General features: G+C 44.2%; 1 protein-coding gene across 1 annotated transcript in view; it reads right to left on the bottom strand.

The window, feature by feature from the left end:
- The window catches only part of LOC126092626 (post-GPI attachment to proteins factor 2-like), a 55,951-nt gene that overhangs the window by 17,915 nt on the left and 10,247 nt on the right, over nt 1-27,789 (bottom strand). The window contains exons 2-3 of the mRNA XM_049908345.1: nt 12,441-12,687; nt 4,443-4,658 (exon numbers count right to left, since the gene is read on the bottom strand). Coding sequence (XP_049764302.1) covers nt 4,443-4,658; nt 12,441-12,687 — 463 coding nt within the window. The remainder of the gene's footprint in view (nt 1-4,442; nt 4,659-12,440; nt 12,688-27,789) is intronic.

Here is a 27,789-nt window from a genome sequence, read left to right as displayed (position 1 = left end):
AATAAATGGAACACTGTATAAGAGAACCAGTGCGGTGGAAATGTTTAACTGTGATCGGTCAATTGTGATCCCAGCTCATCTATAGCCAGCTATCATTAAGCATTTGCATGAAGCTCTAACATCTCATTACCTTTGATTCATGAAAACTCTAGATAGAATCAGACACAGTTTTCACTGACAAGGTCTCTACCAATTCATTAGACACGATGTGAGCCACTGTAAGTAATGCCAATGATGGAAGTATGTGCTGGAATTACCTCAAGGGATCTAGAACCAATCTTGCCTGCAGTTGTGGCATTCCACCAAATTGAAATTGGCCCTTGGGGAGGTTTCTGAAGTCAACAAATGGGAATCCATGGATACTAGTCTGCACTGAGTATTTCATCCACTATCCTGTCAACAGAGCTGTGCTGACTGCAAAAGCCTCAAAAATTGCGAAGCCCCTCGAAGCATGCAGCACCCTGTGTGATGATCTCTGATCATAGAAAAGTTTTCCAGTCGAGATTATTATCAAAGGTAACTTCACACTGCGACATCACAGACAAATGGTCTCACAGACACTTTAATAAAGACATTGGCAGATATGCTCTCAATGGATGATGATATCAAACAGAGAGATTGGGATGCAATACAGCCCAGCGTGACATTCATGTACAATACAGAGAAATTGGGCAATACAGGCTCCACATCATTTTTTTTTTTTTTTATTCACTGCGTACACTGTTCCTATTTCAACCAGATGACATTCAGGATGACTACGTAAAACACCTGATGACCAGGACGAATGTTCATATAAATTGCAGCATTCTCCATCCAAGAATTCAGCTTTGTTCTGGCTGTACATTGGTGTCAGTAATAAACCTCCCTTCAGGTTTGGCGATGATTGTTGTTTCAATGTGACAATACCAAGTGCACTAACCACCAACAGTACATGCATTTTGATAGATGTCACCTCCTTCCACAACAAAATTTACTTCTATATAGCCTGACCACCCATGGATGCATGCATCTGCACTGACGAGAATTCCCTGTTAAGTATGCTGAAGGTTTCACTAAGGCAAGGATTCACAGCAAATGTGCCCCATGGGCAGAGGATGAGCAAAGGCCTGCAAGCAGTGAGTATGTATCCCCACCACTACCACAGGGAACAGGGTGGAGAGCCATGTGCAGATTTGTGTAAATGAAAAAACTGATCCTGAAGGAAATGCTTGTAGGAATCTAGACTCACTCTACATGCCCCATTGCACTACAGATCAATTACTTCAAGCTAAAGATAAGCTCACAAATTGGGCACTCTAAGCTTTTTCATTTTCCCATTCAGTTGTGCTTTGGATTCTTATTCACCCCCCCCCCCCCCTCCCCACAACATGACTTGTGCTCTGTCTGTAGATACAAACTAATTAATTCCATGATAAACTTTTATTTTCTACACTTTCTTCAATGGTGTTGAGAATGGCACATTCAGCTGCATGTCTGCGATATCCATGCTTCTGTAGAGCACTGAAAAATATGCAAAAATCTTTACAAATATTTTGCAAGCTGGTTCTGAATGTTGTCTGCCATAACCTGTGTGAGACGCATGATTGGCATCTGTGGCAACACAAAGATGTTCTACCTGACATGGACATACATTTTCAGCTGCCACATCCAAGTGCTCTTTTAGTAAACCTTCATCTGTGAGGGTACAAGGACTTCAGTAAAAGTAGTGATTTTCTTCCTCTTTTTCTCCTTCTTCAGAGTGCTTACTTTTAAGTTTTAAAACCTCTCATACACACTCAGATCCATCATATTTTCCGTTTCTGTATTACCTGATCTCGTAAGACATGTAGTGCTTTTGTAAACAGAATGCTCTGAAAGTTTCCTTACTTTACAATATGATAAACATTTTTTAAACCCAACTTTGTGTAAAATGATAAGATTCCTTACACTACACATTGAAGTGTGAAGACACTGTTGGCATAGTCATTGCCAGTTCACCATTGCATGGCTCTGGTTTCAAAACTTACCCTCCCCTACTTCAAAGTTCAACTTTCCCCCGTGTTGTTGCAATCACATAGTGCGAACACATTTCCCTCATTCCCCTCCACGCTCCAACTGCTCTGCTCATGAGCAAGAGTCGGAGCAGACACAAGTGCTCACACTCAAAATCAGCGAGTTGTTAAGTTCTGCCTTGGAGCTTCTCCGACAGACACTACCCTTCAAACCTAGTTTGCAAACACATTTTACATGTCATACCATCACATACCTCTAATTCTCCCTCCTGCCTCAAGAACCAGCTGCAAAGGAGCACCAGGCACATCACTCAGTATCATCCCAGACTGGAACAGCTGAAGCAGGTCCTTCATTACAGCTTCGACTACGTATCATCATGCCTGGAAATGAGGGGCATCCTACTCACAAGACTTCTCATACCTCCTAAAATAGTATATCACTGCCCACCCAGTCTGCACAATATCCTGGCCCACCCATATGCCACACCAACTTCCGACCCCTTGAAACCCTGTTGCATGACTTCTTTGATTCAGCCACCCAACATAGCCTACTCCAGTCCCAACACAGGCTTATCATATCCCATCAGATGCAGGGTCTACTGTGAAAGCAGCTATGCCATATTCAAGCTGTGCTACAATTTCTGCACAGCTTTTTTGTGGGGCCTGAAGACCAACCAACTGTCCAGCCAAATGCACAGTCATTGCCAAACTATGACCAAGAGCAAAGTTGACCACCCAGTGGCGGAACATGTTACAGAGCACATCATTTCAATTGCTGCTTCACAACCAGGGCAATCCGGATCCTTCCCATCGGCAACAGCTTTTCTGAATTACTAAGATGAGAGTTATCCTTTGTTCCCATAATCCTTCTGATCTCAGTCTCTGCTAACATCATGCACCCACACTCTCTTCCCCAGTCTCCCCTTCCTTCATTCTGTCATTTTCTACCAATTCACTCCCCCACATCATCGTCATCGTGTGCTGCATAAACTCAACAATTCCAGAGCCCATGAGTCGCATTTCTGTCCCATGCACCTGCTGCCTCTCCCACTGGCATTCCTATCCTGTATGCCTGCTGTGTCCTCCTGAGCCATCAGCCACCCCCACCTCTTTTCTTCCCTCAACCACTCCACTCAAATGATTCTCCACCCAATTCTACCTGCTGGACTGCTTTCAGCCAACACAATGCACAATGTAGTCAAACAAGTGTGTGTGTGTGTGTGTGTGTGTGTGTGTGTGTGTGTGTGTGTGTGTGTGTGTGTGGAATGTCCACTCAAGCTCAGGAAAGGATTTGTTCAAAAACTAGCAAAGTTGTCAGTTTTGTTAATGTGGCTGTCACTGACCCAATTTCTCTACTAGTCAATGATTTACATCCAATCAGAACTTTCTATACCACAGATATAAATGTTTTAAAAGTGAAAAGATGCCGACTAAGTGATTCCATTTCTCCCTTTTCACAAATGAGGAAGAAGTAAAATATGTCATAAATACGTTGAAGAGCACTAAAAATCCCAATACATATGCCATCTCAAACAAAATAACTAAATTGTTTCAGATTCAGTTGCTGACCAATGAAATTAAAAAATCCATGGGAGAAGGCTTGTTTCCTGAGAGCTTAAAAATTACGAGGGTATTGCCACTGTTCAAAAGTGACAATTCCAGGGACCCTCAAAGCTAAAGACCAACAATTATTTTATTAAGCCTCTGAATACGTCTTTTTATAAAGGATCAAGTTTTGTTTACAGCATACAATATGTTATCCACAAGTCAACAAGGTTATAAAAAGTAGTACAAAAACTCATTGACTCTTTACCGAAAGTACGAAACAGGGACTACTGTGTGACTTGTCAAAAGCTTTTGACTTGGGAAATCACGACACAGTTGCGCAAAAGCTAAAACTGTTCAGGGTGAAAGGCACTGTACTCCAAAAGACAAAACCATATGTTACAGACAGGTATCAGTGTATACACACTAATAAGGTGTAAAGCACCATAAGTAAATAAACTTTACAATTGCAATGTCCATATGTAACAATGCAGCATATATGAACTTAATACATGTAAAGGCTATTAAATAAGCTAAACTCATTTCATCTTAATTGTCTGAGAGTGTGAAACCATTTAATATTTCGAGAGCCAAATAAAATATTTGTTTCCAAAACAAATTTTTCACTCTACAGCACAGTGCACTCTAATATGAAACTTCCTGGCATATTAAAACTGTGTTCCAGACAAAGACTCGAACTTGGGACCTTTGCTTTTTGCGGACAGCTCTCGGTCCAGCTCATAGTTTCAATATGCCACAAAATTTCAAAATATTTGTTAATGGTCATAGTTTGTTACACATTTGAACTATGATTAATAAAATAAATGGAATCTCTTGCATGCATACAACCTTTCTACTGCATCTTTTTTTTTTTAAAAATTGCAAAATTGGAAGTGAAAGTATTACCTCCAGGTTCACAGTACCAATTGTGTCTCTTGAAGAAATACCCTGCCATGGCAAATGATGTTAAGTTTATCACTAAGAGTTGATGTTTAATCTTCAGTGACCTTGATTCAACATTATCAGGAGGAAATCTGCGGAATTTTCTGAGCAAGTAGCATGTCAGCAACATGTAAAGCTCTGATGTTATCATAAATGTGATAAAGCACTTCTCATGTATAGCTGAAAAGAAAAATGAAAACATGGTTAGGAATAAGAGAAAGCAACAGATATACAAAAGCACTCCATATCTTGTGATGACATCTACCATGTGTATATGCGCTTTAAAAAAGTCACAAAATGGCGATAAATTCTATACCCCCTCCCCTTAGTGTCATCATGGAAGTAGAATTCATACAAAATATGTGTAAAATTAGCATTTGCGAACAAGTTCATGCTAATAACAAAATAAAAAACTAGAGTTTTTCATTATACTGAAATCCATAAAACAACAAAAGCAAAATATAAAATGTAATATCCTACAATTTTTCGAGATGAATGTAATGAAATTTGTCCATAAAGAGGAATACATGGCTAGGCACAGGTAACATCGACACAAAGTTGATTAATACAAACAGCAACATAGCATTTACAATAAGAAGTAGTGCCAGAAGTAATGGTACCTGCAGCTCTATGGAAAATGAATGTCATTATTGTTGCACAGCTGCTCAATTCCGGCATAAGCTGGAGGAGGAGCCCCGTGAGCTGCGTGATTGTTTAGACAATCATAAGTGAGCTATAAGAATTTCACATTAAGCTGACCATTTCAGGCAATGAAGTGTCTGCTGTTCAAGATATCCAAATACCAAGTAAGCTCTATGTCTTCAAGCATTGTGAGTCTGTAGAACAAAATCCTCACCTGTTGCAGTAACAAACGGACAGGATGTACAGGGTGTCTCAGATCTTTAGAGTCAAAATTATACACTTAGTAGAGGACCCTGCGCTGAGTATAAGATAGGAACCAATGGCTGAAAATGAATACGAGGTGTGGCTATAAAATAATTGGACTGATGCTGTCACACAGTAAGCCTGCATGTATCAAAGATAATAACCAACAGTTCTGAGGAGTGAAGCTTTCTCAGTCGAATGCGGTATCCCTTGTGTCTGTAGACAAATCATTGTGGTCCTGGCCTTCATTTGTGTAAAAGCAGTTATTTTGTTTTGCCAGAAAAATGATAATTGTAATTACGGAAAAATGAATTGTTGTGAAGTATCACACAGAACTAGGAAAAACTGCTATTGAAACCTACCTTTTACTACAAGAAGTTTACAGCGAAGACTGTTCATTATGTATGCACATTTCTGAGCAGTTTGAGCAATTCCAAGATAGTCAAGAAGACACTGAATGCCAAAAACGGATGAAAATATCAAAAAAGTAGTAAATCTGATTCAATGTGTGTGTCAGTTGAGTATTCAACTGATTGACAAACTGTAGGAATTGGCAAAGAATGCATGAGGCAAATTTTACATAACCAATTTAATATGAGAGAAGTTTGTATAAAACTGGGGATGAAAATCCTCACAATAAAAAAAAAAAAAAAAAAAAAAAAAAGAGCCTGTGAAAATGTTTGTACTGAGACTGAGTACTATTGAAAATGATTCTAATTACTTGGAAAGAGTGACACCTTGTGAGGAATCTTCTTTTTTCACTTACGATCCACAAATGCAGACAAATCCAAACAAAGGAAGTGCCCATCAGTGAGAGCAAAAAAAGCGTGAATGAGAAAAACTACATTCAAAGTGGTGATGATTGTTGTTTTCAATATTGGTCAAACTATTAATCAACATTACTACCTTGAGATTCTTGCAAAACTCTCTGAGAAAATAAGAAAAAAACAACCTGAATTGTGGAACAACTGGTCATATGTTCTACTCATGCCACACTGTCTGTTAAGAGGTTTCTAGTAAAGTACAGCATTCCAGTGTTAGGTCACCCACCCTATTCACCTGGCATAGCACCATGTGACCTTTATCTATTCCCCAAGGTCAAGTCTGCATTAAAAGGAACAAGGTATTAGTCTGTTGAAGCAGTGAAAGAAAAAGCGGCATGTACATCAAGGAGCACACAGAGGAATACTTCCAGCACTATGTTCCTCAATGCAAAATTTTCACGGAGAATTGTAAGGACAGAGATAGGGAGAATATTGGGGGTGACATTAACTAAATATATATGTTTTTGAAATAACAATATTGTGAAAAGGATAGTTGCTACTCACCATATAGAGGAGATGAGTTGCAGATTGGTGCAACAGAAAGACTGTCAGAAAGTTAGCTTTCGGCCAGCAAGGCCTTCGTCGGAAACAGGCAACACACACACACACACACACACACACACACACACACACACACACACACACACACAGACAGACTGCTGAGGGCAGCCTGGGAGCAGCAGTGCATGATGGAGAGGCAATCGCATGGTGTGGGTAAGGAGGAGGTTGGGGCAGGGAGGGGGAGGGATAGCAGGGTAGGGGTACAGAAAGCATTGCTTGTGGGGGCACACACAGATTAGGTGGAGAGAGAGTAGGGCAGCTAGGGGCCGTCAGAGGTTAGACGGAGAACAAGGCGGGGGGGTTGGGGGGGGGGGGAGTGGAAAGGAGAAGTAAAACAACTGTGGGTACAATGGTGAAATAGAGTGCTGTGTAGTGCTGGAATGGGAACAAGGAAGGAGCTAGATGGATAAGGACAATGACTAACAGGGTTTGAGGCCAGAAAAGTAATGCAAACATAGGATACACTGCATGGCGAGTTCCCACCTGCACAGTTCAGAAAAGCTGGTATTGGTGAGAAGGATTCAGATGGCACAGGCTGTGAAGCAGTCACTGAAATGAAGGATGTCATGTTGGGCAGCGTGCTCAACAGCAGGGTGGTCCAGCTGTTTCTTGGTCTCAGTTCGTCAGTGGTCATTCATTCAGATAGACTGCTTTTGGTTGTCATGCCCATGTAGAATGCAGGACAGTTATTGCAGCTTGGCTTGCAGATCACGACTGGTTTCACAGGTAGTCCTACCTGAGGCCATGCCATGAGGCATGGGGTCGGGAGCAGGGGTTGTGTAGGGATGGAGAAGGGTATTATGCAGGTTCGGTGGGTGGCAGAATACCACTGTGGGAGGGTTGGGGAGGATAGTGAGTAGGATGTTCCTCATTTCAGGGTACGACGAGAGGTAGTCAAAACCTGAAACACAATCATGAACCTTTCCTACAAAATCCTTAGCCATGCAGAAGTAACAGTCCTTTCCAAAGGCCTCACCTTTTGCCCCAGTCCCAAATTCAGCCATGTAGGACTTGTTAAAGACTTTCTCTCCTTCTCCTGGTCCCTACAGTGGAAACATTTTTTTATCACCAATCCTGCCAAACAGACTCAAACAAAGACCAATATTGAACCCTGCCTGACTCAGTTCACTCTTCCATCCAACTATGGTCCACACCCCTGCCCCCAAATCACCTCCTGTTAACTTCCAGAATTTATTAACCTCAAACCTTGCCTCACCGCCATTCCCCAAATCCCTCAACATACAAACTAACCTTACAAATGCAGAAAGAGCAGCAAACCACCACGTAAAAACTATTACTGACCTTATAATCCTACCTTCCGAAAAAGGCTCCACCACTCTCATTCTGAATCACAAGGATTACCTGGGAGAAGGACTCTGCCAGCAGTCATATTCATCCACCCACAAATGCTGCCACAGTGACTCCATTCCAGAAATCCAGCATTATCTCCAGTCTTTCCTCAAATCCTTCAGCCCATCCCATTACCTCTCCCCTGAGTCCATCTTTCTCCTCACCCCTACCACTCCCCGCACCCCTACCTTCTACATGCTTCCTAAAATCCATGAACCCAACCATCCAGGATGCGCCATTGTGACTTTACCATGCTCCTACCGAGAGAATCACTGTTCTCGTAGACCAACAACTTCAGCCTATTACCTGCAACCTACCCTCCTATATAAAAGATAGCAATCATTTCCTCCACAGTTCCTGTTCCTTTACCACATGGTGCCCTGCTTGTCACTAATGATGCCACCTCCCTTTAGACTAACATCCCTAATGCCCATGGCCTTATCACTACTGAATGCTACCTTTCTCAGCACCCAACTAGTTCCAAACATATAACCTCCTTCTTAGTTGCCATAACCAACTATATCCTCACCCACAATTACTTGTCCTTTCAAGGTATTACCCACAAACAAATTGAGGTATGGCTATGGACACCTGCACGGCACCATCCTATGCCAATGTATCCATGGGGCATCTAGAGCAATCCTTCCCAAACAACCACAATCCCAAAACCCTCATGTGGTTCAGATTCAGTGGTGACATCTTCGTGATCAGGATCAAGGGTGAAGACACACTAAGCACATTTCTCCAGAGCCTCAACACCTTCACCCTCTTCCTATTCAACCCAACAAGCCACCTCTCTTGATGTTGACCTCCACCTCAAAGATGGATACATCAGACCTCCATCCATATCAAACCTTCCAACCATCAGCAATAACTCCACTTTGACAGCTGCCACCCATTCTACACCAAGAAGTCCCTTACATACAGCCTAGCCATTCATGACTGTCCCGTCTGCGTGAAGAGATATACCAAGAAATATACCAAGGGTCTCGTGGAGCCCTTCACAGACTGTAATTACCCTCCCAACCTTGTACAAAAACAGATCTCCAATGCCTTATCTCTTCAGTCACCTACCACCTCCCAAAGTCCCACCATCCTGCCACAGAGTATCATTTCCCTCGTGACTTAGTATCACCTAGGACTGGAGCAACTGAATCACATTCTCTGACAGGGTTTTGACTACTTCTTGTTGTGCCCTGAAATGATGAATGTCCATCCACTATCCTTCCCTCCCCTCCCACAGTGGTATTCTGCCACCCACCAAACCTTCACAATCTCCTTGTCCATCCCAACACAACCCCTGCTCCCAACCCCATACTTCATGGCTCATATCCCTGTAATAGACCTAGATGGATGAACTATCGCAAACATCCTCCCACCACCATCTACTGCAGTCCACTCACAAGCATCACCTATCCTATCAAAGGCATAAAATTGTAAAATCAGTCATGTGACGTGCTGCATTATACGTGGGCATGACAACCAACAAGCTGTGTCTGCATCAAAGGCCACTGACAAACTGTGGCCACGAAACAGCTGGGCCACAACATTGCTGAGCACATTGCCCAATACGACATTCTTCATTTCAATGACTTCTTCGTAGCCTGTGCCATCTGGATCCTTCCCACCAAAACCAGCTTTTCTGAATTGTGCAGGTGGGAATTCTCCATGCAATATACCCTATGTTACTGTAAACCACCTGGCCTCAACCTTCATTAGTCATTGTCCTTACCTATCTAGCTTCCTTCCCTGTTTCCATTCCAGCACTACACAGCCCTCTATACCACCAACGCACCCACTGCTTTACTTCTATACTTTTTCCACTAACCCCCCCCCCTCCCCCTGCCTTCCATCTAACCTCCTGCCTGCCCCTAGCTGCCCTACCCTCTCTCCACCTCATACCTGTAGACTCCCACAAGCAGCACTTTACAATCCCGTACCCCTACCCCTACCATGCTATCCCTCCCCCTCCCTGTCCTAACTTTCTCCTTACCCCCACCACCCAGTTGCCTCTCCCCTCATGTGCTGTTGCTCGCAGTCTGGCCTCAGCAGCCAGTGTGTGGTCATTGTGTGTGTGTGTGTTTTGTCTATTTCCAATGAAGATCTCTTTGGCCGATGGTGGTGATTTGGGTTGAGGGGCACTTGACATCATGGTCATCAGCGTCCTGACGAAAATTCAGCATGTAAATCTCATGGTTAGGGACAAAGGTTGTCCCCACATGCGGAGCAGTTTATAACATATTAAAGTCTGCCGCCCTTCACCACCAATTTAGGGATAAATCCTGACAGTTCACAAAATTTCACCACTCTTGTAACACTTACCAGTATCTGCGAGGATGGTGGGCTGATTTCCAGTGAGACTGAGCGCTGCCCTAATATCAGTATACAGGACACACAGAGCCACAATATGCTGAACTGAAAGCAGCACGCCATAAACTTCACAGAGTGGTGGATCCTCCCGCCGGAGGAGAAAGTCATGTATGAAAGGGCTGTGCACGATGTGCAGTCAGGTAAGCAAAACCTCCTTCCAGTGGCGACGCTGACATGAAGTCTACCAAGACTTTGTGGTTGATTTGAGTGACCGCAGTTTGTTGTTTGTCACCTGCAACCACTTAGTCTCCCACTGACATATGACGCATCTGTCAGAAAATGAGATAATGGTGTGCAACAGGATGGGACATTCATGGACAGCAATATCCCAACATGCTTCCTTGGCAGCTTTGTTGGCCATGTCGTTACCCTGTATCCCAACGTGGCCAGGTACCCAGTGAAAGATCACTTCCTTGCCACGGTATTGGAGCCGCTGTAAGGAGTCATGGATGAGCTGAATCAGCAGGTCTTCAAATTTGGTGAAGTGCTTGCAGTGCACTAAGAGAGTCGGAACAGACAAGAAAACTCATACGGTGATGTCTGTGAACCCTCTCCAGTGCCAAGGAATGCCATACAACTCCGCATCATAATTTGTAAATTGTTCTGGAAGACCCTCTTTAAAAGCCCTATCAGAGAAAACAGCAGAGCAACCGAGAGCATTCTCCTGCTGGGATCCATCTGTATAAAAAATGATAAAACTACAGTATGTACTTAAAATAGACGAAAACAAAGTTGTAAAAACAAAACCTGGAGTACCAGTTTTCTTGTACTGTGTCAAGCTTAAAATCACTTTGGGCTTCTGAAGACGCCAAGGTCTGTATGTGTGTCCACTGCTGACAAAGGTTTAATGGCCGAAAGCTACGAGTGTGTGAATCTTTTTATTGTGCCTATCACTACTCAGCATCTCCGCTATATGGTGAGTAGCAACTTTCCTTCTCTGGTATTGTTACATTCCATCCTGGATTTTCCATTGTTTGATTTTTTTTTTACTTTGTATCAGACATAATCAGGAACAATGGAAAACACCTGCCAAAGCAAAGATCATGATAAGCAAGTCATATTATTCAGCAATTCTGACCTATTTGTTAGGATTTTGGACCTGAACAAAGAAAGATCAATGCAAGAACGAAAATGAAGTGAGTGTATGGGCACTGACAGCCAGGGGTTCCCTACCTGGGGAAGTTCAACTGCGAAGTTGCAATTCTTCTCAGTTGACGCCATACTGGGTGACTTGCTTGTCGATGATGATGATGATGATGATGAAATGATCATGAGGACAACATAAAATCCCGTCACAACATGGAGAAAATCTCCGACCTGGCCAGAAATCAAATATACAAACAACAGAAATGCATTTCTTATGAGGAATCCTGGGTAATGCATTACTTGATAGGATCAGAAATGAAACAATATAAAACATGCTTTAGATCAATCCAGTAAAAGAAATTATGGAAAGAAATATGGTAAAATGGTTTGACCACATCAAAATAATGGAAAAAAAGACTACCAACAAAAGCTGTAGAATGGACAGAATCCAGCAGACCAATTGGAACACCATGAAAAAATGGAGAGAGGAAATTAAGGCTGATGTGAATCAAAGAGGAATACAATGGGAGGAAATGCTGAACAATACACTGTGTGAGAAATGAGAAGATTGGGAGAGGCTCTATGAATGACTTGCATATGCAAAACCATGTCATGAGATGATGATGAATATGAATATGAATATGAATATGAAGAAGAAGAAGTGATACTTTACTGCTTCACAGCATAAAGATTAAGTGTCCCTCATTTGCTTCTCTTTTGTTAATGTATATCCTGATTTATTCCAAGACCCTTAACAGTCTCTATCTTGATGTGATCTATGGAACATGATGAATGAAAGAAGGTGTGCTATCTTTACACATAATGTTATTCAACAATGACACATAATAAATAATTGAACACTTATTATTGAAATTACAGAACTTACCATAATTTTCTGCTGATGATATAAAAGTTAAACCTATTAGAGCTAAATTCTCCATCACATTGAGCCAACAAGCAATGGCAGCAAGAAAATGTATCCCTGGATATAGGACACTCTGATAATATCGGTGGTACATCTTTGCAACAAGCAGTCTAGGTAGTGCATGTACAGCTATTGCTGTCCTCCATACATATCGCTGTGGGGTAAATACACCAATGGCAGCTGAGATGGAAGGCAGGTAATTTTTTACCTGTAAGAAAACAAATGAATACTGTCATTAAGACACATCTTAATTTTTCAGTAATTACAACAACGAGACATTATTGAATATATGAAGTGGGAAATGTGTGAAAAAGTAATTGCAAAGCTTTTTGTATATTCTGGTTTGCTATACCAAGTGAGGACTTACTAAAATGCATTAAGTTTACAAATAAATAAATAAATAAAAATAAAAAAATAAGATATTCCAGTCAGACATATATCACTAAGCCAGTTACATACAACTTTTGCTTATCACCTTGATTATGAGGTGTGAGAACTACTCAATTTCAAACACATTTACTTTATACTGAGCTTTGAGTACAAAGTGTTTCAATTAAAACTGACAGAGGATTCAAGACTAAGTCCATCTGTATAAACCATTTGATAAAAAAACATAGTGAAATTCCACATTATTCAGGGATGTCCATCAAAATAGTACCTGAGACAGTGTAATGAATTTGTTACAGGGGTAAAATACACTCTTTGGATTCTTAACCTACTGAAAACAACTTTTAAAACACTGGGCATATCAAAAACAGCCGCAAACTATATTTACATTGCTTCAGTAAAATTACCTTGTCGTCATGTAAATAAAACATCCAGTTTTTTGCCTAGTGTCACAGGCAGCCTTCATAAGATAATAGAAGGAGGCTACCTGTACAATAAAAGACAATGACAGCTTTATTTACATCCTGACATGACTCAAAAGAATTTTTCTGAAACAGGCTCCAACTACTGAACACTACTCTCTTATGTTTACTCCCTTATAAAAACTTTAACAATCAGACACAATTTGAACACAAGATTATTCACACATGAATAACTAGGAGGAAAGTGACCCCTCTGTTTGCTAATTAATAGTCTAACAAACATTCACAGACAAAAAAATCTCTTTACATCCTCTTAAACGACTTAAGTTAAAAAACAAACTGTTTCATTACAAAAATGCTTTTGAGTAAGTAATATGGACCATTTGTGCAACTATCCATTAACATACTGCCACAAATGATGGGCATGGCATAAGTATAGAAACATATGGCACAAATTCGTTAGAGTTGTGTGGCAACGTAATGACAAGTTTCATGCAGATGATTATTGGAAATTTCGCCTTGAAAATGAAATTAAAAATAAATATTAATCTTTATCCAAAGTTATGGACACTAACACTGGACAGTGCAGTGACATATTCAGATGTAACTGGTTTGAATCCCAATGTTGAAATGAATTTTCATCTAAAATCATTTTCCGAACTCTCTGCGAAGGTGATGTAGTCTGGAGTAGTACCTCACCTCAGCAACAATAATACTCTCAACAAATCACAGATTGGGTTTCAGAAGATTTGCTCTATAGAGAATGAAATTTAATGTTCACTCAGCAAATTTTACAAATACTAAATAATAAAACAGCACTTGCTGATATTTTCTGGGATCTATCTAAGGGATTTGACTGTGTTAATCACAGTATTCTCACTGATAAATTGAAGTTTTATGGGACTGATGGCACAGCCAACCAATGGATAATGCCATATCTAGAGACCGGATTATATGAATGATGAAAACCTTAAAATATGCAAAAAAAAAAAGCTTAAAAATGCATGAAAAGTGTAGAAATGTGCAAGATCAGATAGTAAAAAGACATCGTAGTTACTGCGTGCATTATATCTCAATGTCGAACCTGTGCATATCTATTATGAGGAAGAGTGCCGGCCACGCGAAAATCTGTACGTTTATAATGCTGATATCATTTTCTGAATACTTGCTGGTAGCGGTTAGGAAGGGGGCCTTTCTGGGATTATTTTCTAAAAATTTGCAAAATGGGGACGCATGCCATGTTTCAAGAATTGTTCCTTCTTTGCTATTGTTGTCAGTAGCAGGTGGATGTGATGTGAGTAAGATGCAGCGAAACAATCAATATGTACAATATCGACTGAGATGTTTGCATGTTCTGTGGCATGCTCAAAAACTCCATAATATTTTATTTGAAAAACAATCATTGTTTCATTTTGTTTTCTTTTCTTTTGAGGGGCAAAAACAACTGCAGACATAGGCACCAAAGTCAAAACTACAGAGCACAAAGACAGAGGGGAGTTAATAAACAACTATACATCCAATACCAATCGATGTAAGAGAAGACAGCTAAAAACAGGGGTGTGGAGAAAGGGCTACTACAAACACCACACGGAAACGGAGGTCCAAAACTAAAAATTAAATGGCCTCTGCCATATTGCTTTGATGGATAAAAGGTAAAACACAGTAAACGGCCCGCACGTCATTCACTAAAACTGCCAGTAACTCAGATGACAAACACAAGCGGGAATGCAAATGGTTAAAAAAAATGGGTATTCTGTCAGGAAGTGGCAGACAGTTAAAACTTGGGCGCAATGTGTACAAATTGGTGGGGGAGTGCCACTTATCAAATGACGATGGCTAAACAGGCAGTGCCCAATATGCATCATAGTTAAAATGACCTCCTCCCAGTGTGAGGGCTGAGAGGAGATCATACAAGCCGCTGGCAGACAATTAATAATCCTAAACTTATTACCTTGAAGGGAGGACCAATGGCGATGTCAAAGGGACACCACCACCTGACAGGCAGCAACACAGAGATCATTGGAGGGAATATAGGAACTAGTAGGCTGAGGTACGAGGACTGCAGCCCTGGCAGCAGCGTTAGTAGCCTTGTTTCCTGGCAGATCGGCACTACCAGGAACGCACATAAACTGCACAGTGGCTCGACCAAGAGCGAGCACGTGACAGTTTTCCTGGAGCCATTTCACTAAGGGATTGGTGGTGTACAGCGCACATAAACTTTGAAGGGCACTGAGAGAGTGTGAGCAGAGGACAAAGCTCGGCTGCAAGCACTGAGCAGTGTGCCGGAAGCTGATATCTAAAGACATGGATGCCCATGATGAAGGCACACCCGACACTACAATCAGCCCGAGAGCCATCAGTGTACACGAAGGTACTATTGCGAAATTCCATGCGAAGGTCATGAAACTGAAGGTAATAGAGCAAGGCTGGAGTAGTGTCATTAGGAAACAAACGGAGGCCAAGGTTAACCGGGCCATTTCACGAAGCCAAGGTGGTGAAGAGTTCACACCCACTGCAAAAGTTGGAGGTAGAATGAAGTTAGGCCGCCAGAGCAAGTGCCGAAAGTGGACTCCAGGAGGTAACAGAGAAGAGGGACGTGCCCCATACCTCCGTGTACAGCGAGCTGCCTGGTAAGACACATGGGAGGACCAAGAAAGTTTCCTATTGAGCATGAGCCTCAGGAATTTCGTAGTTTCAACAAATGGAAGAGCAAAGGCCCAAGATGTAAAGATGGTGGGAGAAATCAATTGCGCCACCAGAAATTCATACAGACGGTTTTGTCAGTAGAAAAATGAAAGCTATTGTCAATGCTCCAGGAATAAAGACGATCAAGACATCACTGAAGAAGCCACTCAATGAGACAGGTCCATGGCGAAATACGACAGATGGCAAAATCATCAACAAAAAGGGAGCCGGAGATGCCTGGCGGGAGACAGGCCATTATAGGGTTAATGACTATAGCAAAGAGGATGACGCACAGGAATGAATCCTGAGGCACACCGTTTTCCTGGATAAAGGTGTCCAACAAGGTATAATCCACATGCACCTTGAAAACTTGGTCTTTTAAAAATTCCTGAAGGAAGCAGGGCAGGCGACCACATAAGCCCCACGTGTAGAGTATGGAGGATACCTGTTCTCCAGCAGGTGTTGTAGGCCTTCTTCAAATCCAAAAACACGGCCACAGTTCGGTATTTCTGCAGAAAACCATTCATGACACAGGTGGACAAAGTAACAAGAAGGTCAACTGCAATGGCGCACTCGAAGTCCACACTGCACGTTCGTTAGTAAATTGCGAGACTCGAGCCGCCATAACAGTAAGGCATGAGTCATATGTTCCATCACCTAGTGAACATAGCTGGTGAGAGAGATGGGGCGGTAGCTAGAAGGAAGGTTTTTGTCCTTATCGGGCTTAGGTATGCGATGACATCGTCTGCTACTGTCAGGCCAGAAACTGGTGAATGAATCTTAGTCCCAGAGAGCTGCCAGAGGTTGGCCCACACGACAGAGGAAGAGGTGGAACTGTTAAAAGAACTAGTGAATGAAATCCAGCCAGCTTTTTTGCTATCCCGAAGAACACAGCGACACTTTGCATGTATCTATTTACAATGAATGCAATTTGCCATCGTAGGATGATGGTTAAAAACTCTGAGAGCACATCTCCATGTGTGAATTGCCTTGTGGCATGCCCCAGTCCACCAACGGACTGGGACACGGCATGTTAAAGAGGAAGTGTGACAAATGGAATGTTTTGCAGCAATAAGGATAATGTTTGTGAGATATTCCACCTGGTCATCACAACTGGGGAAATATTGTTCTTCGAAGGCTGCCAGGGAGGAGTAAAGCCACCAGTCAGCCTTAGTAAGCTGCCATTTGGGCATGCATGCAAGTGGGGTAGAAGTCAACAAAAGAATGGCACTTGGGAAATGGTCGCTCGAGTAGGTGTCAGAAAGAATGGACCACTCAAGACGATGGGCAAGCTGGGCAGTACAGAAGGATAGGTCCAAATGGGAATAGGTGTGCAAGGAGTCTGAGAGGAATGTGGGTGCTCCATCGTTAAAGAAGAAGAGGTTGAGTCGATTAAGAACATAAGCCAAGAGGGCACCCTGTGACAGGTTTTGGGAGACCCCAAAAGGGGATGGTATGCATTAAAGTCACTGAGTAGCAGAAATGGGGGAGGTTGCTGCCCAAAAAGCTGAAGGAAGTCTGCCCTGGTGACATCTAATGACGGAGGGACATAAATGGTACAGAGGGAAAATTTCAGGTGAGGAAGGAAAAGATGAACTGCAACAGCTTGAAGATGGGTAGTCAGGGAGATGGGTTGACTATGAACATCATCCCACATGAGCAGCATGACGCCACCATGAGATGGAACGCCAACCTCAGTTGGAAGGTTAAAATCAACTGGGAATAAATGTGGAAGCTCAAAGCAGTCATGAGGACGCAATTTGGTTTCCTGAAGGCAGAGTACAATGGGATGCTGTGATGCTAAAAGCAGCCATAAATCCTCTCTGTGGGACCAAAGGCCATGAATGTTCCATTGGATGAGAGTCATGATGACGAAGAAATGAAAGTGTGTCACCCAAGCGGCAGCTGAGAGAGAGCCTGTGGAGGATCCTGGTCCATGACGTGCACAGAAGCATCGGCTTGCTTGTGCTGTCGGTCTGTGGAGTCCAATGCAAAAAAATGGTTGGTGGTGTACACCGGTGACATGGAGGCCAGATGGGCTAAAGTATCACATGGCAACAGCATCGAAGAGGATCTTCGAGTCGGTGAAGGAGAAGACCGTTTGCCTTTGGTGGACTTCTTCAAGCCTTTCTGGTTAGCAGAGGAAGACTCAGGTGTTGCTGGCTGGAGAGACATAAGAAGTCTTCAGAGGAGTACTCCTTTTGTCCTTTCCAGCCTACTTCTTGTGTAGCTGGTGGCTTCGCTCCTTGAGGTGAGAATTTGATGGCTTGTTGCACACCTGGACAGGGTCGATGGTGATGCTACCTTGACAATGGGTGATTTCATCACCTCAGAGCTGAGTTTGATGTTGCATGTCTGCATGGCCACGTCCTTCATGGAGTGAGGGGTGACGAGAACAGAACTATAGGTCCCAGATGGGAAAAAGCAGGGTTTGCGACTAGCCAATAACTAGCAAGCAACTGAGTAAAGCACTTTTTCCTTTACCAGGATCTCCTGTACAGCCCACTCATCAAGATACATGGGAAAATCCTGAGAGGTGGCAGCATGGCCACTATTGCAGCTGATACAGCAGGGGCAAGGAGGTAGCCAATCGCCCTCATTTGCATCCCTACCACAAGGCAGTATTTCAATTTGGGTGCTATGTTGGCACTTATTGTTTCTGGTAAAACTATCAATTTGGCACAAGGGTTCAAAGTCTGGGTTGTAGTTTAAAATGTTTTCAAATTTTGTCTATAAGTTTTCTTGGGAATACCTCCAGCAATGAGGAGTTTACTAGAATAATTTTATTCATTAACTGAATAGATTCATTAAATGCCTAACCTTGATTTTCAACCTTTTTGTTACTTGCAGGTATATGGGAAAAAGGAATGTTAATTACAGCAATGCCTTTTTTTAATACCGGAATCATTAAAAGCTTCCTTGCACAGGCAAACTGCCAGAGCCTCTGCACTATCGAAGTCGTTTACTACCCTCTAATCGCCTCGAAATGTTCACTGTAATACAACACAGCTTCGACCCACATACCCCAATGAGTCACCACTGGTTCAGGAGGTAAAGGCACATTTGGTCATTTTTCTTTGTAGGTCCTGATGTGAGCAGGAGCCTTTAGAAACACTTTCTTTGTGGATGAAATCAGTTTATTTACATTCACAAATGTCGAACGGACTTCTTCAGCAAGGCGATGCACTCCGTGAGCGAAGTACGTCACACGAATAAAATTGGAATAAAATACTCGAGAGGGCTTTTCCTGCTTTGATCATATAGGGAGCAGCATCTGAAATAAGCACAAACACCCTTTCATCTGCAGAAGATTCTGGAAATATTTTTCTAATACACTCATTCACAAATCTGGCGGTCGTAGTTTTTTGTAGGCCACTAAATAGGAAGAAGAAGGCTCTTCTTTTCAAGCAACAACAATTACATTTGCAATGTAATGCCCAGAAATGTCTGTAGTTTTGACAGCTGAAATCCAGATAATGCTGTCCTCGAGTTCATTGGGTACTTCTTACAGAACGTCTACATAAATTGTCGATATTTAATTTTTATGCAATGTTGATTCATCTGGTATATTTTGATTTAAGCAATATTTGTGCAGAGAGCCTCTGAGGATAGGGCTTGTAAGTTTGTGAGGAGGAACATTGCTTGCAATGAATGCGTCACATAGATCCATGTTAAATTGACTTTAATGGTTACCTTCGGACAAATTCCTGCTACTGCAACTTATTGCTATCAGAAGTTGTTGCCGTGGTCCTTTCTTCTGCATTCCTGTGATATGAAGACTTGTCTTGACATGCTGGTCTATTTGAAACTTATTTTCTTGCACGAAATGTTTTTCTTGCAAACTCGACCATATAAAACAATTCTGTCATATGTAAAGGTTCCAGAATGGTCAGCTATCCACAAAACAATGTTTCATTTTTTGGGCATCATGGCGCACAACACATTACACACTACACGTCATAAACATGTACAACTGTGTGCAAGTAAATAAAAAGCTAAACTGAAACGACGTATGCGACTAAAAGCTTGCCTAGTTTAATTTAATTGTTGCCAATGCGTATGGTATGACAGCGGAGGGAATTAACCGGGGGTGCGGGCACAGGAGCATTGACTGTCTGGCTCTTCTTGTTTCTCTTCTGTAATGATTTTGCTAGGCAGCGGTCTCTTGGTTAGTGATTGCACGCAGCTCTAGGTCGCAGTCAATCTGAGAGACATCAAAATTAGATCGAGCTAGAGACTGCCCATCTAAATTTTTAAAATATTGTAAACATAGAGCGAAAATATGCATCATCACAAGTTTTTAGTTAAAATGTGCAATAACCGGTCAAAAGAGGCCAAATATGCAAATGCATATAATCTGGTCTCTAGTCATATCTAACCAAAAAATACAGAAAGCTGTACTTAGTGATTTAACCAAAACCATCCAGGAAAGTAATTCTTATTGGAGAGAAATAACATATGAAGTTCCCCAAGACTCAATCTTAGGTCCACGCTTGTTCCTTATACATGTACATGATCTTCCATCTAATACACCTGAAGAAGAATTAGTTGTTTTTGCAGATGAAACTACTATTGTAATCAATGTAAGAAGAAATGGTATATAATGTTCTTAATAGTAACAATGTCTGCAGCTTGTGGTCTTGCGGCATCGTTCCCCTACGCCCTGTCAGGAAGCATGGGACTTCACTTCCAATAGTATCACAACCTGGTTTTCTGTGAATGGTCTCACCCTCAGTTTTAAAAAGACACAACATATTCAGTTCTGTGCATCTAAGGGTACTACAGCACAGATAAGAGTCACAGTCTGGTACCGAGTGCCGCGGGTTTTGAATCTGCACCAGACTGCAAGTAACTCAATGATCACTAGAGGTCTCAGCAGCAGTTGCGCCTTAGGCCGTGGCTGCACGTGCTCCTGGCCCTGAGCCTAACGTGAGGGCGCCACTGTGGAGCACGTGGTACCAGTGGCCAATAGCAACATACCCTGTCGTGTAATTAGGTGGCTGCCTTTCACTCAGCGAGGCAGTCTGGTATTCATGTTGAGTCAGTTGGTATCTCGCTTACAGACATTGTGTTTACGTTGCGTGTGCTTACTTCCCATTTACAAATAGACGTTGTTTTGATTTCGTGAGGTTATCTCTTGTGGTACCATTGCTTAATACTTAGTTGTTGATCTTGGTGTCTTGCTCGGTTGTCTGTCATCATGCTTGTCCATCCATTCACGTTCGTCCATCTTGTTTGCTCGAGGGCCGCTCCCATTCAGTCCTGCTGCATTTTAGTTAGCAGCAACCCTGCGACCATTCCTGTCACCGTTACAACATTTTGGCGACGAGGTAAATGGTAGTAGTTGTTCGCATGGATGCTAAGTTGGTCTGCCTTCTGGAACAACAGCAGCAGCTCATGCAGCAGCAGCAGCTCCAGTTAGACATCTTACAACAGTCGATGCAGTCGCTAACGGACACAGTCGATGCCAGGGACACATTACCACAAAAGCTTCCGAGTCCTCGGGTGTCCAATGCTTTCCCATGTCTGCGGTCATTCCCACCATTTAATGATGCTAAAGAAGACTAGCAAACAACAATGGATGAATGAAACAACATTTCACCACATTTCAAGTCACAGGTGACCCCTTGCAGTGGTCGTTGTTTTTGCCTTGGGCCTCCCCAGACACATTCTTTCTTCTCCACAAGTTGGCACCCTTGTCTGATCCTGTGGCTCTCTCTTTCCAGGAGATATGCCTTTTGCTGACAAACTATTATTCATAGTGCTACCATGTGGTCACCTCTCGGCTGGAGTTCCACCAATGCCATAAACAGCCTGGTCAATCATATCATCCTGGGTCATGGACTTGCAGGGTCTCAGCTGTCGATGCGATTTTACATGCACCAATCAGCAGTGTAAGGCTTCGTATGTGGACTCCCAGATCTGGGATGTGGTGGGATGTGGTGGTTCAGCCAGCTCCCAATCCTGAAGCATTGAAACTCAATAATCCCTCATTGGGGGAGATTCTCTGCATTGCCCACTCATTTGAAATTGCTCAGGCAGCTAACGAGCGTCTCACGGCGCGGCTGCAAGTGGCAGCAATCGATACGTCTCTGTGGGTTCTGCCCTTGCAATGTAGACGTGGCCCAGCTAACAGATGCCAGCGCTGTTGGGACTCCTCCTTGATGCCATATGTCTCTATGGTATCAGAACCTCCTGTCGCCCCTCGTCACCAGTTGCGCGGCCCACTTCCATCTTCTCCACAGTGCTTTACCACACATTCTCGAGCTGATTGCCCCCACCGCTGGAAAACGTGTGCGCTGTGTGAGAAGGAGGGCCACATCTGATCTGTTTGTTGTAGTTGCTTGACTTGCTCCTGTCCTGCCCCTACTGGGCCTCAGGATACAGCACATGCTCTGCAATCGGTCGTCCTGCTGGAGGACCCATCAGCATGGAAGCTATTCCTCACACTCTGTCTTTTTACTGGGGATGTTGGTTTTCAGGTCAACACTGGGACCACTGTCTCCCTGATTAATATTGCAACATATGCCCGCCTGGGCTCCCCTGCACTGTCACCTCCCTCTCAGCATTTGGTCGCCTACAGCGACAGTTTCATTCCCCTTTGTGGACAATTTGTCATCCAGGCAACATACAAACATGTTTCCCAGCTCCTTACTCTATTTGTTGTCGACATCTGTTGGCATCGAATATTTTTGGCCTGGATGCATTTCAACTGTTTGGCTTTTCAATTTCCGATGAAGTTAAGGTCATTCCCATAACTGATCCTTTTCAGGACTTGGATGATCTGTGCTTGGCTTTTGCATCATTGTTTGCACTGGATCTAGGGTGTGCTTCACGTTTTTAGGCACACATCACACTTCAGCTAGATGCACAGCCTTGCTTTTTCTGGGCCACACCCATTCCAGTGGCCTTACGGCCAGCAGGGAACTTGATCGGCTCCAAGCTGCTGGCGTTCTAGAGCCTCTGACATACAGTGCTTGGGCGACACCATTCGTGGTTGTACGGGAACCCAATGGGTCCCTTCAGCTGTGTGGGGACTTTGGCGCTACTGTCAATGCTCAGTCCTTAGTAGACACTTACCCCATTCCCCGACAGGAAGACCTAGCCAAGCTTGCAGGGGGAAAGTACTTTTCTAAGATCGACCTGGCTGAGGCATACCACTAGTTACCCTTGGATGCCAATTCCCAGAACATCATGTTTATCAACACACCTTTTGGATTATACAAGTACAAGGACCTTCCTATACAAGTACAAGCACCTTCCATTTGGTGTCTGTTCGGTACCGGCGATTTTCCAGTGGTTCCTGGAGCAGCTTATGCAGCCTATCCCCGCCTGCGTGAATTATCTGGATGCCATTTTGGTCACCGGGTGTTTCTGATAGGAACATTCGCACAACTTCAGCAGCTTATTTCATGCTCTGCAATCTGCAGGTTTACACTATTGGTGGGACAAGTATTGTTTTCTTCACCTGGAAGTGGAATACTTAGGCCACTGGCTTAGCAAAGATGGCATTCATCCTTTGGATCACAATGTCGTGGCCATTGAGGCCCTTCCTCGTCCCAAGGACTTATCTGAACTCCAGGTGTTTTTGGGCAAGATTACTTATTACTTTAAGATCTTACCCCAAGCTGCCTCCATTGCTCAACCCCTCAATCACTTGAGTCACAAAGGGATGACTTTTGACTGGACTCCTGCCTGTGACCAGGCTTTTCTCTGTTTAAAGACAATGCTGAAGTCTGCCCCTTGCCTTACTCCTTTCTCTCTCGACCGCCCCTTGGTTGTGGCAGCTGATGCATCGGCATACAGCATTGGGGCAGTCCTCGCACATAGGAACACCGATGGCTCAGAATATCCCATCGCTTATGCATCTAAGACGTTAACCCCAGCACAATGGAACTACTCCCAGATTGAAAAGGGAGGCCCTGGCGGTAGTGTTCACCATCCAAAAATTTCACATCTATCTCTTTGGGGCAAATTTCACCCTCCTGACGGACCATAAAACTTAGTTACACTTTTCAGACCCCACTCTCACCTTCCAGAGAGGACGGCTCAATGTCTCCAGCACTGGGCATTATTTTTATGGAATTACACTTACACGATCCGTTATAAGCCCACCACCCACCATGCTAATGTGGACGCTTTGTCACGTCTCCCAGCAGGCCCTGTTCCTGTGTCTGACCAACTGGAGGTCCTCTGCTTTCACATTTATTCCACCTGCTGGGATTCGATGGACAGTCTGCCTCTTATGGCTGCTCACATTGCCATGGCTAAACGCCGCGACCCTATCTTCAGGCAGGTTCTCCGCTATGTGGTCCACAGTTGGCCCTCCTATATTACTCGTCGGATGTGGACTGACTTCAACCTCTGGCACCACCTGTTCCACAGGCTCTCTGTGGTTGACGATGTTCTTCTGTTGGCCATGGAGTTGGATGCCCATCAGGTGGTCATCCCTCTGGCTTTTCGACATCACATGCTCAGTTAGTTACACCGTGGGCAATGGGGTATGTCCCGCATGAAAGTTTTGGCTTGCCAGCATGTGTATTGGCCCGGCATTGATGGTGATATTGACTGCCTGGTCCGTGGGTGCACTGTGTGTGTGTGCGCGCGTCACCAGGCAAGGCCCCCCCCCTCTCCCCCCCCTCAGTCATTCGCACCCTGGCCTGTGCCTCAATGGCCCTGGGATCGCATCCATCTTGATTGGTTGGTTGGTTGGTTTTGGGGTGGGTGAAGGTCATCGGTCTTGTTCCTAATAAAACAATGCCACAAATGTGAGAATGAAACAGACGAAATATAGAATACAAAAAGGAAAGAAAGGAAAAGCCACAAGAATGAAGAGAAGGCAATGAACACTAAAAGGAACAAATGAAGACAAGAAAACAGAGAGATTCTAGAAACAGAAGAGAGTAAAACACGAGAGGAGATTACAGTGGCAGGAGTAGATTACAGTGGCTGGCCAACCACGAGAATAAAAAGGGAAAGCCAGCCACTCTGAAACACATTAAAACCTCCACCCTAAAAGCACTAGGGTGGAGGACACAGAGGGACAAAGGACATGCGCTAAAACCCACTCTCACGGATAAAATGTAAAACTAAAGCTGCTGTGGAGGCATTGTCACCCAACACCGAAGGCAGGGGAAGTTAAAAGTCTGCTGCAGACCAGTTAAAAGTGGGCAGTCCAGTAAGAGGTGGACGACTGTCATTTGGGAGCCACAGCGACACTGAGGTGGGCCCTTGCGACGGAGTAGTTAACCATGCATTAGCCACATATGGCCAATGCGGAGCCGGCAGAGGACAACTGATCCCTGCAAGAGACCTGCATTGAAGACTTCCACACATTCATAGTCTCCTTAATGACATGCAGTTTATTGTGCGTGCTGTTGTGCCATTCCGTCTCCCACAGCCGGAAAACTCTGCGGTGTATGACAGAACGCATGTCAGCTTCGGAGATGCCTCTCTCCAGAAGCGGTTTCTGCATCACCTGTTTGGCCAGTCTGTTGGCAAGTTCATTGCTGGGGATTCAGACGTGTCCTGGGGTTCACACAAACACCACGGAACGGCGGGACTGTTCCAGGTCATAGATGGACTCCTGAATGGACGCTACCAGAGGGTGGCGAGGGTACCACTGGTTGATAGCTCGTAGGCTGATCAATGAGTCAGTACACAGGAGAAAGGACTCGCCAGAACTGTTGTAGCGGCAGCTTAAGACAATGTCATATGCAGAGGATGCAGGCGTTCAAATTTTCTCTTAGTCTCAGTGTAGGTCAGTCTGTCCAGGGTCTTGTACTCAATGATTTTCCTTTCTTTCTGGAGAACCCTGCAGTCAGGCGAGCAAGGCGAATGGTGCTCTTCGCAATTGACACAGATGGGAGGCGGGGCACATGGAGTACTGGGATGTGATGGGCATCCACAATCTCCGCATGTGACACTGGAAGTACAGCGGGAAGACATATGGCCGAACTTCCAGCACAGAAAGCACCGCATGGGGGGAGGGATATAGGGCTTTACATCACACCAGTAGACCATCACCTTGACCTTCTCGGGCAATGTATCACCCTCACTGGCCAAGATGAAGGCACCGGTGGCAACCCGATTATTATCCTTCAGACCCTGGTGGACACGCCGGACAAAATGTACACCTCGCCGCTCTAAATTGGCACACAGCTCATCGTCAGACTGCAAAAGAAGGTCTCTGTGAAATATGATATCCTGGATCATATTTAAGCTCTTATGGGGTGTGATGGTTACAGAAACATCCCCCAGCTTGTCACAAGTGAGTAACTCCCATGACTGGGCAGAGGATGCTGTTTCAATCAAGACTGACCCAGATCTCATTTTGGACAAGCCTTCCACCTCCCCGAACTTGTCCTCTAAATGCTCAACAAAAAACTGAGGCTTCATCGTCATGAAAGATTTCCCATCAGCTCTCGAACATACAAGGTACTGGGGCAAATAAGATTTGCTGCCATCCTTAGCCTGACGTTCCTCCCATGGTGTGCCAGGGAGGGGAATGATTTGGGGTCGTACTTCTGTGTGTTGAATTGAACTCGCGATCACTTAGAGACTGCTGGTGTTTCCCCACCAGCAAGAGATGACGCACTACGCTTCATTGCGTGTCATCTGCCCTGATGCCACCCACTCCAACCAGGGGCCCTACCAATGGGCGCCACCCAGCCGCAGCAAAGGCCACCTGGCACGATGGCCATTGTCGGGAGTCCCGATGCCCCAGGGGGATGGGCATCTACCCCTTGGCATACGTGGGGAGTTAACGGCATAGGCATCAGCAGAGTAATCCCTGTGTGGTCAGCGGGCTACAATGAACAGGGTACATGGCGGCCCCACCACACCACAACGGACTGGCTACCATGCTGGATATCATGTGCAAAGAAGTCTATGGTCATCGTCGATGAATAAATCGACACTGCATAGTGCATGGTGGAAAATGCACCCAGGAAGGTGTCCTCGCCCAAGAGATGGAGAATGGGCAGGACTGCAATGCGACAACGAGAAAGTGGGCTAAAGATCTCAATGCACGATGCACTTTGTAAGGCGCCCTTCCCCAATTGGCTTGCTCTTCAGGAACATTTTGAAGGATGGAGGTCAAATCCTACAGGGGACCATCACATAAAGGTTGAAATGTGTGAAACTCCTTTTAGTTGCCTCGTACGACAGGTAGGAATACCTAGGACCTATTCTAACCCACAGACCCGCAGGGGGGCATCCATCTCGATTTTGCGGGCCCATTTTTGGGGTCCATGTGGTTACTTCTCATTGATGCCTACACCAAATATCCATATGTCGTCCAAATGGCATACACCACTGCAGGGGCCACACTCATGGCCCTGGCCCAAGTTCTCGCCACTGAGGGCCTGCCTCACACATTGGTCTCCGATAATGGCCCCCAATTCACGGCATCCTCCTTCCACAACTTCTGTCAGACCAATGGTATCAAAGGTATCTGTAGCCCACCTTTCCACCCTTCCTCCAATGACGCAGCAGAGAGTCTTGTCCACACATTTAAATAACAGTTGACAAAGGTGGTCAGAACACGTCAGCCCTCACCCAGTTCTTGAGCACATATCGCACCACGCCAATTGACAGACATAGTCCGGTGGAGTTCCTCCTTGAGTGACAGTCGCAGAACCTGCTTCATTTGCTGATGCCATCACCCTCTCACCCCCGCTCCTGGCCCTCTCAGCGTTACGGACCCAGCACTGCCATGTGGGCCGGCACACACGGGAGCAAGGCGGGTTGGACGCCCACCATGGTAATCGCGGCCCATGGGCAGTGTGTGACATCAGTGCAGACATCAAAAGGGT

Source organism: Schistocerca cancellata, chromosome 7 (assembly GCF_023864275.1).
Source record: "Schistocerca cancellata isolate TAMUIC-IGC-003103 chromosome 7, iqSchCanc2.1, whole genome shotgun sequence".
Lineage (NCBI taxonomy): Eukaryota > Metazoa > Arthropoda > Insecta > Orthoptera > Acrididae > Schistocerca > Schistocerca cancellata.
The sequence above is the reverse complement of the archived record's forward strand: the minus strand, read 5'-3'. Positions and strand labels throughout refer to the sequence as shown.